This window comes from Geospiza fortis, unplaced genomic scaffold (genome assembly GCF_000277835.1).
Source record: "Geospiza fortis unplaced genomic scaffold, GeoFor_1.0 scaffold162, whole genome shotgun sequence".
In the NCBI taxonomy this organism is placed as follows: domain Eukaryota; kingdom Metazoa; phylum Chordata; class Aves; order Passeriformes; family Thraupidae; genus Geospiza; species Geospiza fortis.
Genome location: NW_005054316.1, coordinates 5,899,973 through 5,910,742, shown reverse-complemented (window position 1 = coordinate 5,910,742; position 10,770 = coordinate 5,899,973). Strand labels below are relative to the sequence as shown.

General features: G+C 42.7%; 1 protein-coding gene across 1 annotated transcript; it reads left to right on the top strand.

The window, feature by feature from the left end:
• Nucleotides 1-2,613: 2,613 nt before the first annotated feature.
• On the top strand, nucleotides 2,614-10,227 carry RSPH3 (radial spoke head 3). Its single transcript, XM_005420142.3, has 8 exons — nucleotides 2,614-2,776; nucleotides 2,929-3,013; nucleotides 4,258-4,399; nucleotides 4,932-5,077; nucleotides 5,654-5,857; nucleotides 6,869-7,031; nucleotides 8,084-8,170; nucleotides 9,555-10,227. Exons 1-8 carry the CDS (start codon nucleotides 2,658-2,660, stop codon nucleotides 9,761-9,763), a joined length of 1,155 nt encoding a protein of 384 aa, XP_005420199.1. The 5' UTR covers nucleotides 2,614-2,657; the 3' UTR covers nucleotides 9,764-10,227.
• Nucleotides 10,228-10,770: the final 543 nt, after the last annotated feature.

Genomic DNA, 10,770 nt, shown 5'->3' with positions numbered 1-10,770 from the left:
GTTACTACACACTGACACCTTCACATTTGCTTTGCTGTGAATAAACTTGTTTCACATCCAAAACAAGAAAGCCAAGGGCATGCCATAAGGCATGGTAGAATGCCAGGAAATTCTTATGAAAACAAACAAAAAACCAAGTATGTTCAAAGCCTTTTAACAGACCCACAGCAAACCTGGAAGGAGATAAAACCCTCCTTCTGCAGCTTTCAAGTCAGCTGAAGGCACTTCAAAAGTGCCTTTCTTAGCTGCCATATGGGAGATGGGCTGATTCATTCCTTGCTAGCTAGGCCCATTTCCCAGGCAGCACCTCTGGCACTGCGATTGTGCAGGTCCAAGAAAATCCTCCAAAGAATATGTGAAAAAGATATTGCTACTCTAAGATCCAGAAAGCAACAAATGGCAGGAATCTGATTACAATCAATGTGGTTTTGGACCCTGCTCCACTCAGTCTTGTGATGACACAAAGTGTTCCAAAATTCACCAGGTATTTTTAGAAAAAAAAAACAAAACAAAACACCCAAAACCAATCAAGAACTGCGATTATCCAGCTCTTTTCTCACCCTTTTGTATCACTGAACATTTGCAAAAGCTGGTGGTTTCAAAGAGATATGAAGATGGAGTACTTGGTGAAAAGTAGCTAATTAAATATCTGTCTTCAGTGTACAAATTTAATCTTTGGGGAGGCAAGAAAGATCTGTTTGTAGATGGTATTTGTACAATAGGAGGGATAGGTCCAGCTTTGTAATCCTGGGTAGGCAGGAAGGATCCACTTGGAGTGCCTTTTTTTTTTTTTTTTTTTTTTTTTTAATTTTTTTTTTCCCTGGGAATGGCTTTGTCACTTATAAACCTGCAGAGACCTTTGCACTGAACTGGTAACTCAGGAGGTAGCAGTGTTTCACAGAGGAGAGTTGCTGCCATTCAACCAGTGAACATATCAGGTGAATGAGAAATTCTCCCAAAAAGTGAGACACCAGCTGGGGCCAGCTTAACAAAATGAACTTGTGATGCAACACCTTCCTCTTCACAAGATTTGTGGTCAATAAGGAACAGGCAACTCCTCAGGAATCCTTGCTCCAGTGGTTACAGGCTGTTTTCTTGTTGTCTTCCTATCCAGTCCATTCCAGCCAAATTTCTAGGCTTATTCAGCAAGCATGCTCTGGACAGCTTTAGACTGACATTTTTTAGGCTATGCTGCAGCTGTTTTTCACATGAAGAGAAACACCAGATCTGTAACAATCCTGGAAAGGTCTACCCAGATTTCCAGTAACCAGTCTAAAAGCAGTATAGCCAACTATATAGCCAAACTTAAATTATCAGAAAATATGAGTCAGGTCTCCAAAATCAAAGGATTGTATTGGTTCAGGTCAAATTTAAGGACCATAGTGCTCTGACTTGACTGGACTGAGAACCCATTCATTAACTTTGCTTGCCCAGACACAAGCAAATATTGAAGGGCTGCCTCAAGAGGGTTTTTTGTTTGTTTGTTTGTTTGTTGTTTCTTGAGGGTTTTTGTTTTGTTTGTTTTTTAGTTCAGTGTGGGTTTCTTAAACTTGTTTTTCAAACAGTTTCTCCTGCTCCACAGCTTTCCCCATGTTTTTGAGGCCTCCTGTGAAGTACTTGGGGTGCAGTGGAGCACAGATGTCTGCAGCATTAACATAACTGAGCTGAAATAAATAGAATTTAAAACAAGAATTACATTTAAACCAAAGGTTTCAGAAACAAAGGGCACGGGCTATTTTATATGCTAAGTCTTGCTAAAAGAATCAAGGCATATCCCTATCCACACAGGTTTAAAAAAAAGGCTATCACTGTATCAGTAACCCTTCAATGCTTTTATGTTTCTCTTAATGGGAATTTTTCACAGAAGCTGAAAACACGTGCTCATGATTTGCCCTGGCAGGGAGCGCAGCTCACCACGGGTGGGACAGCATACTGCGGACTCACCTCATCTTCTCTCCGCCATCATAGCACACCTTTACAGAATCCAAATCTCCAGCTTACGTGGAAAACACAAATTTGGGGTGCAGCTGTTCGAGCCGCTACTTCCAGGACACCGGTACTGAAGCCACCAGCACGGTATCCAACAGCGTTTCGCGCCCCCCCACGCCAGTGCCAGGGCACCTCGCGTGTCCCTGGGAAGCTGCGAGTCCCTGGGAGTTGTTCGGAGGCAACGGGAGGACGGTGACACCTCGCGGTCCGACGCCCTCATTGCCTCGGCCGGGCGGGCCCGCAGCGCTGCCGAGCGAGCACGGAGACGCGGTGGGTGACGGCGGCGCTTTCCCGGGCCCGGCGGGCAGGCACGGCCCCAGGCCTGGGCTCCGTGAGGGCGAGGGCCGCGCACCGCAAAGGGAAGGCTCCGGGGTGTCCTGTCCGCCGCATTCCAGCACCGGAGAGCCGACAAGAGAGCTGGAGGGGGGCTTATTACAAGGGCATGTAGTGACAGGACAAGGGGGAATGCATTCAATCTGAAAGAGGGTAGATTTGGATTAGATATTAGGAAGGCATTGTTTGCTGGGACGGTGGTGAGGCACTGTAGCAGGTGCCATCCCGCGCCGGCCCGCGGCCGCCGGCCCGCGCACGCGCGGTGCGTTGCCCGGGAGACGGACGCCGTTAGCGCTCCGTCAGGCGCGCCCGCCCCGCGGAGCCGGAGCCGCAGCATGGAGCCAACTATGGGGCCCGTGCAAGCGGCCGCCGACGGGCCCTACAGCTTCTCCAGCCAGCCCCGCTCCCTGCCCTCCCGGCCCAAGTACCGAGAGCAGTCCAGTGCCGCCGAGACGTGAGTGCCGGTGTCCGGCGGGCCGCTGCGCCCCTGCCTTCCGCGCCTTTCCCCTCGGGCCAGCTCCTTCCCGAGGAGCGCAGCCCCCGCCTTGCCTTTCTCCCGCCGGCCGGGGGGAAGCCGCAAGCGGCTCTGTCTGTGCTGTGCCGCAGGGAGAAGGTGCGATACGGCAACATCATGATCGACCCGAGAGTGGTGCGCGGAAACGTTCTGTCCGCCCGTCCTTCCCCACCGCAGGTACGGGAGTTCGCTAAAGTGCATCACGCTCCAGTTTTGTTGGAAAGTCATAGGTAGGGCGGCGAAGCTGTTCCTCATCTATAATGAAGCTGTAATTTAACTTTCAATGTTTCACGTAAGCCACAGGCTCTCCAGTTAAACCAGCCTGTGACTGTTTCCAGCTACTCTTTGAAGCGCCCAGTTTCATATGAACTTCTGCAGTTCTGATTTTTTACCCCACATTGAGTACTTGATGCCTTTATTTTCTTTCTCTGTTTCTTTAGGGTAATGGTCCTGAGCACAAGTCATTACTCCATAATCTGTTATCCTATGCAAGGTGTCTTCAGGGGAAATTGCAGCTCTTGGGAAGTTGAGTCGTGGGGTAGATTTTGGTTTATCCTACCACAGAAGCAGAGCTAAATGATCCAACTGTATGCAAAAGCTGCTTGTGAGGATGCCAAATATTTTGTTTGTATTACTGATATATTCTGATATAATAGTAAATCATAGAATCTTAGAATGGTTTGGGTTGAAAGGGACCCTAAAGATCATCTAGTTTCAACCCTCTGCCACGGGCAGGGACAACTTCCACTGGTCCAAGTTGCTCGGAGTCCCACCCAAATGTGATCCTTTGTTTTCAGAGAATATTTCTACATAGATATTTGATCATACATGAATTTAAAACAATATTTTTAAAAGCTACTGTTTGAAAATAGCTTTGTGTTGTTAAGTAGCCATTTCTTAGAGTAAATTTTGTTTAAGAAGTTCAAAGCTGATGTTTATCTCAATCTCTAAGTAGAAAACTGAATTTAAATGTTATTATGAGTTTCTTTTGTTTCATCTGCAGTAATTGGTCTATAATTTTTATCTAGCAAACAATTCTGTTCATAACATGATAACTGGACTTAAGTCCATTTGACCTCTCAAAATTTGAAAACATACCATTTTAATATACTTTATCTAACAAAGTTCTGTATACAATATTCACTTTCAAATAAGAAAATAATTAATTATTACTCTTAGCATGAGATGCCATTATTGTGTGCCTGTAGGCAGCTAGCATAATTTATTCATTTCATGCCATACAGTCTTTAAGTCTGTGAAAATTTAGGGCCAGGACCCAGGAAAGTAAATCCAAAATGCTAGATAGCTATCATTAAAATCAAAGAGCAACCTTCATTTTTCTGTAGAGGCAATTAAATATAATTTTCAAGTATAAAGTGTATTCTGTTTTGTGGGTATCTTTCTTCTTCACCCCTGCTCAGAGTACCGAGCCCCTTACCCTTGAGGTTAAAAGGCAGAAGAGAGCACAGAAACACACACAGGCCAGAAGGCTTACACAAGAGCAAATTCGACCAGGAACGCCGGAGCCTGTGGAGGGCAGAGTACATGTTCACGTGCAGACAGGTAAAAGGCTGCATTTTTTTTGTATCTGTCTGAAAACAAAAGCTTGTTGATCTATATTCACTTGCTAAATTGGTGATGAAGTTGGTTGAATCACACAGTTTAAAATCCTAGAATGCTGGAATCAGAGGTTCTATATTTGTCTAATTAGTGACATTTTCCCAGAAGGTCTATTTTTCAGTGTACATTCTTGAACACTAGTCAAAACTGCTTCATTTATTCTTTCCATTTTCAGTATAATTAGAGAAATTTCATATATGCTTAAAATGGAAGGTTTTAAAACTTCTACTTAAGGTGAACTACTTCTGTTTTTGGAATCACTTCCATGAAGTGCACCTGACATTACAGAGAACACAGCATCAGATGGCCTTTGCAGCAAATTGTCCTATGTTTTGAGAGGCCTTTTTTCTAACTTTATAAAAAGCATTTTATTGCACTCTTTAGATGTAATTCAGAATATAGAGTCATCAAAAACAGTTGAAAGCTAGAATGAAAGAAATCCCATGTTGAATATTCATTGTGCTTTTGTTTCTAGAACTGTATTTGGAAGAGATTAGTGATCGAATAATAGAGGTTGATGGAGAGTGTCAAACAGATGAATTTTTGGACAGACCTCCCACTCCACTCTTCATACCAGCCAAATCAGGAAAAGATGTGGCCACGCAAATAGAAAAAGGAGAGGTATGAAGTCAGGTCCACAAGTGCTGTCAAAATATCTCTCCCATCCAAAACACATTTCTGATGCAAAATTGAAGTAGAAACAGAAAGGAACAGAAAGCAGTTTCCTCACAGAACATGCCAAAAAACCCACAACCCACCCAAACCCAATTCACCAGGGTTTGCTTTGAGGTTAAGTGCAAAATTAAGGAAGATGTGTTGCCATGTGCACTGGTTCTGCTGCTTTCAGCTAAGCGATACTGTGTTGAGAAATGCTCTCTTCTGTAAAACATGTCCAGCCCAAGAAGGGACTGGGAACACAGAAATATGGTCTAGGCAAGTGCTTAGCTTCTCCCTTGCAGTCCCCACAGGGACTTTGGGAGGCTCTGTGGTGTCTCAGTCCAGCCCACTCACCACTTAACCCCCAGCAGCACTCATGATTCTCTCTGCCTTAGCTGACACTGGTCCCCCACCTGCACTTCCCCAGCCTGACTTTGGTACAAGGGCTTTGTTCAGCCTCCTTTTCTCCTTGCCAATCCTTGTTAAGAGTAATTGTGATCAAGGGGCATTTATGTCTGTTTCTCTGACTCTCATCCTCAGTTGTTTGACTTTGATATTGAAGTTAAGCCAATCCTGGAGGTGTTGGTTGGAAAAACAGTTGAGCAGGCTTTGCTGGAAGTCATGGAAGAAGAAGAGCTGTCCCAGCTGTGGTCACATCAGCGTGCCTTCGCAGAGCTGCGTAATGCAGAGTTTGCTGAGTTACAGCGCTTGGAAGAGCAGGACAGGCGAATCAGAGAGGAGAAGGTAGGACTTCCTAAGGGACTTCCTGTCACAAGGGAGAAAAACATTTCCAGTACTGAACAACAGCCTGTGATATAAGCTGGATATGCCCAAAATGATCCTGTCAGCTTTGACATACCTTAAAGCATTCTGATGACATACAGCTGCACTCTGCCACTTGCACTCATACAACAGCCCCACACTGTTGTGTTTATTTGGAGCAGTCATGCTTGAGTGACTTGGTGTAGTTGACCTGGTCAAAAGGTCAAAACCAACAGCATTTTCTTCTGTACCTGGTACAGCTGTTTCTTAAGCCTTTTTGCTATAATAGGTGCTAAAAAAATAGTCAGAGTGCTTGGAAGTAAGAGAGACACCTCCTGGTCTTACACACAATGCATGCTCTACTCTATGTGCACACGGCCATCTCAAGATTGGAAAATATTATGCCATATTAGTAATATTTAGTAAATAGGAATAAACAGAGAAGGCAAGTGTTAATTACTAGTAAATTATTATTTATCAGCCTTGTATAATTGTGTTTTCTAATGGTTTCCTGAACCAGTTTGAGTTTTAATCTTTTGGTAGTTGCAATAAGATATAATATTGGAAGATAAAATGTTTGGGAAATATTTATCCAAACTTCATCGTATTCCAAGGCAAATAACCAGCTTGATCTGCAATAATAAAGCAAAAAGTAATGAGATTAATGTATACTAAGGCATCAGAGAACGGTTTCATTTGGCCAGCTGCAATGCCCTTATTTTACAGACTTGTCAAATTCAGAAAAGGAATACTACAGAAATGGCTTTCTCTAATTTGGGGTATTTTAATACTCAATAGATTAAGTACAAACTTGCTTTCAAGCACTCTTTCATGTGAGGAATTTCAGTGGAAGTTAGAGGCTGCAAATACCAGGTAGAGATCATACTATCTTTGCTATTTATGGGACACACACAGTGATAATTCTTCAAAATCTAGATCAAAGGAGTCACAGCTAAAGGCCTCTAAGTTTTACATGCATAATTGCCTTGACAGGAACGTCGCAGGCTGGAGCACCTGGAAAAGCTGCGGAAACAGAAAGAGACTGCAGAGAAAATTGCAGCTCGGGCATTCGCTCAGCGTTACCTGGCTGATCTCATTCCCTCAGTCTTCAACAATCTTCATGACAGTGGGTTTTTTTATGACCCTATAGAAAGAGGTTGGTTTTGTTTTTTCTTTTTAAATACATGAGCAAAGTTATATAAAGCTCAAAATAATCATGAAACATAGCATATTATCCTATTATTTAGAATAATGTCATAAGACTATTCATTTACATTTGTGGCTGAACACAAAAACCATTATTGCTCATCTGTACAAATAGTGAAGAATAAGCAAGAGCTGACAGTGTGACAATGAGAAGAGCTACTTTGGAGCTAGACAGAAATAAATGGGTGGTTAGGATTGGGTGAGAGATCCAAACTGAGGTACATTTTTATAGATCAGACAAAGAAATCAGTATGTCATTCTGAATATTTTTTAATGATTATCAGAGCAAGTGAAAAATTAGTCAATTAGAATTAGGCCCTGAAAATAATATTGGAATTGTATATCAGTGACTTCCAAGCCCTTAGAATCAGCAGCATTTCTTATGAATGGAGCTATCTTGCTACATCCCGCTTCACCAGTCTCCACACTGGCACAGACCACAGCCTGGGAATGGTTACACTCTCTCCAGGGTAAATCATGAGGTCAATGCAGAAACTGAGTATCTTTTGCAACCAGGGCGGGCTTTGGGATCCCAGCGTTCAAAAAGTATCATTTGAGAAACACATAAGTAAGCAAGAGCTCCTTAGTCAGAGAGAACAAATGCCTTCAGCAGACCAAATGTCTTTGGAAAGCAAGGCAGGAAATGTTATTCTTCTGACTTGTTCAGGATAGTTATTTGGATCTCACTAGAACATGACTGTGTGTCTCACCTGTGCTAAGCCCTTCAAGGGTACCAGACCACTTTGAAAATAACTGCAGTTGAGAGGACTCTGCTCTGAATCTATAATGATCATGAACCTAAGTAAGAGAGGCTGGAGATAAGAAACCAAAGATCATCTGAGAGATTTCATGTGACTCTTACAGAACAAGTGCATTTTGACAGGGGGGTGGGGGTGTCATCCCTTAATTGTCGTAGCAAATAAAAAACAGCCACCAAGTCCTGTTGGTCATCCTTTATAAAGTGACAATTTCCCTTTGTTTCTTCCTGCTAAATTCTGACAGATATTGAGACAGAATTCCTTCCATGGCTGATGTCAGAAGTGGAAGAAGAACTACAGAAGAAGGTTCTGGGAAGGACAATGCTTGACTGTAAGTTACCAAATCCTGGAATGTAATCTGGGCTGCCTGATATTCTTGATTGTTTTTTTGCTGGTCAGAACAAATGTCACGTTTATATGGTCACTGTGGGTTAAGGTAGGAAGTGTCATTTTAGGAAAAACTCCTTGGTCTTTTGTGTTGGGAGTTTTGTTTGTTTGCATTTTTTTGTTGATTTGGTTTGTTTTTTTAACTATATTAACATGTTTTAATGTTGGAAAACTACTACTACATACAACTAGGTAACTGATTTTCAGCTGAAATAATGGAAGTGTCAGTCATGCAGCACTATCCACTCTCTTCTGACTTTATGCTGTTTGAGGTTTGTTAATGCTGGGAACCTATTGTCAGGAACAGAGTGGTTAAAGAACACAATTATTTTTTCAGCTATAAAGCTTCTACTTCCTCTGTGTTACACTGCTGGAGTGTTCTCTGTAGTGCAGCTGATTGTGCCAGTGGGAACAGAAAAGCCCATCTTGTGTATTGCCACATGTATACCATGAAAGTGTCTTAATTTGCTTGTGTAACCTCATGGAGCTATGGATTGTTTTCCTGCATTAAAAGGAGGATGATGGTGGGCCACGGCTGACTGAGAAGTGAGGTGACCAATATTTTTCATCAAAACAAGGGCTTACCTCCTTATCAGTCAATAATCATGTCCTTGATTTTGAAATAGATTGAAATACCAGTCTTCTTTGGTTAATTCAAGCTAAATATTTGGCCTCTTTTATTAGTTTAGAGGCTATAGTTGAAACATCTGAAAAACCTGGATTCTGTCTTGTGTAGAAACACAAAAGTATGGTATATCTGTGCTCAGCAGTGCACTCCTAGATCAAACCACTTTTTTACACTTTTATATAACATCTTCATTCCTATAGTTTTCCTCTTGCTGGTATTTTGGGTTTGTATTACAATTATGTTTGCTTCCTTTGGTTTATTTTTAGTTTAATTAGGACCCTGAATTTTACTTGTTAAGGTATAATATGATTTGGACAATTAAAGCTGGCATGTTAGGTATTTTATGCTGATACATGTACACTCAAGGATCACTTCTTCATATAGCTCTTCAGAAGAAAGGGAAATGTCTCTTCTTTAAGAAAAAAATATTGTATGTGACTACTGAATAAACATCCTAAGGAGAATGTTGCTGCAGGATATAATAGTGATGAGAATATCTATTGTATTCTTGTTAAATCTGTTTAAGTTTTTAACCAGATACCATTATCTTGCTCCAGTCCTTAGATATTTCTTAATTTTCAGAGTTATTTCAGGGTTATTTCCCTATTTAGGGATTTATGGGTCAGTAATATATACAAAAAATTCTCAAATTATAGGGTTTTTCCTCTGTGGTTGTAAATGGTGGCTATCTCTGTTTCAGCTTTGATTCGTATGGTGGTGGAAACACGCTTAGATGAATTTAGCCGTCCACCTCCAGCTGCTCAAACAAAGGGACCTGCTGAAGAGCCTGGGGCAACAGATGCAGCTCCCAAGATGTCTGGTGAGGAGGATGCTGCTGACCAACCAGCTGCAGAGAAAGAAGAGACTGACCAACCTGGTGCTGAGGAAGAGCCTTCAGATTCCAGTTAGAAGAATAAGGTCAAGAAGGAGCAGCAGATTTGGAAACTGAGTAACAAACAGGCAAGTCATCAAGTAAATGGAGACCAGTGGCTTAGAAATAAGGAATTAATTCCTATCTATTTACAGGTATTGTGCCCTAGCCATGCTGAAGGGTGAACCTAAGCAACAGTAGAGCATTAAAACATGTTTTCCGTATGCTGGAGTTGCTGATTTCAGACTGCTAGAATCAAGAGAGAAGTTACAAGTGCAATGAATGGCATGGAAATTCTGTCTCCTTTTACAGAATCCAATCCATCAAAAGTTGAAAAGTAATGCTGTCCCACACCCTGTGCTAGAAGGTCATGAGAAGGATGTTGAGAGTATCATAATAATCTTTGCAAATGCTTTGATAATGTTGTTGGAACAATATTTTCTTACTTTCCTTATTTTGAAAGGTAGTTACTACAGCAATTAAATAAATTGCTTTTGACTCATGTTAGTCTTTCCTGTCCTCACAAACTTGAATGGACATCTCAGCAGGTAATAGAGCCAAAGCAGCTGTTCCTCAGGCTTGCTAAGTTCAAAGAGTTACCTGCCCCTGGGAATTTCTGCCTGTGCAAAATCCTTCTCTCAGAGCTCCTCCTGGAGGTGAGGGGCTGGAGCTACACGCTAAGTCCAGTCTCGGTTTTCTTTGTAATCGTCCTTTCCTACCGGTTCACTGGAAGCAGTACCAGACATGACTGACAAAATGCGCCTTCACTGCCACCATGTGTGGTTAGTTAGTTGTCCGTTCACAGGCCAGTTCCTCAGGTGGGGCAGTCCCCCTCACAGAAGTACGTCTGTGCTACATTGCAGCAGCAACGTGTCGTTGCTGGGTCAGTGTTCCCAGCAGCAGCTGTCCCCGGCAGGCACGCAGGGTGGACAGCTCTGCACCCACGGGGGTACGGGGGGTGCACGGGGCTCTGCAGCTCCTGGGTGCGTGAGTGCAGGAGGGAGCCGACAGAGGCCGGGGGGAGCGGGCGCTGCAGGCACTAGAG

Bases quoted from the DNA above. Each gene is read 5' to 3' on its own strand.
- RSPH3 (XM_005420142.3), top strand. From the start codon at position 2,658: ATGGAGCCAACTATGGGGCCCGTGCAAGCGGCCGCCGACGGGCCCTAC. The intron at 2,777-2,928 runs GTGAGTGCCGGT...GCTGTGCCGCAG, and splicing joins CAGTCCAGTGCCGCCGAGAC to GGAGAAGGTGCGATACGGCA. The intron at 4,400-4,931 runs GTAAAAGGCTGC...TTTTGTTTCTAG, and splicing joins ACATGTTCACGTGCAGACAG to AACTGTATTTGGAAGAGATT.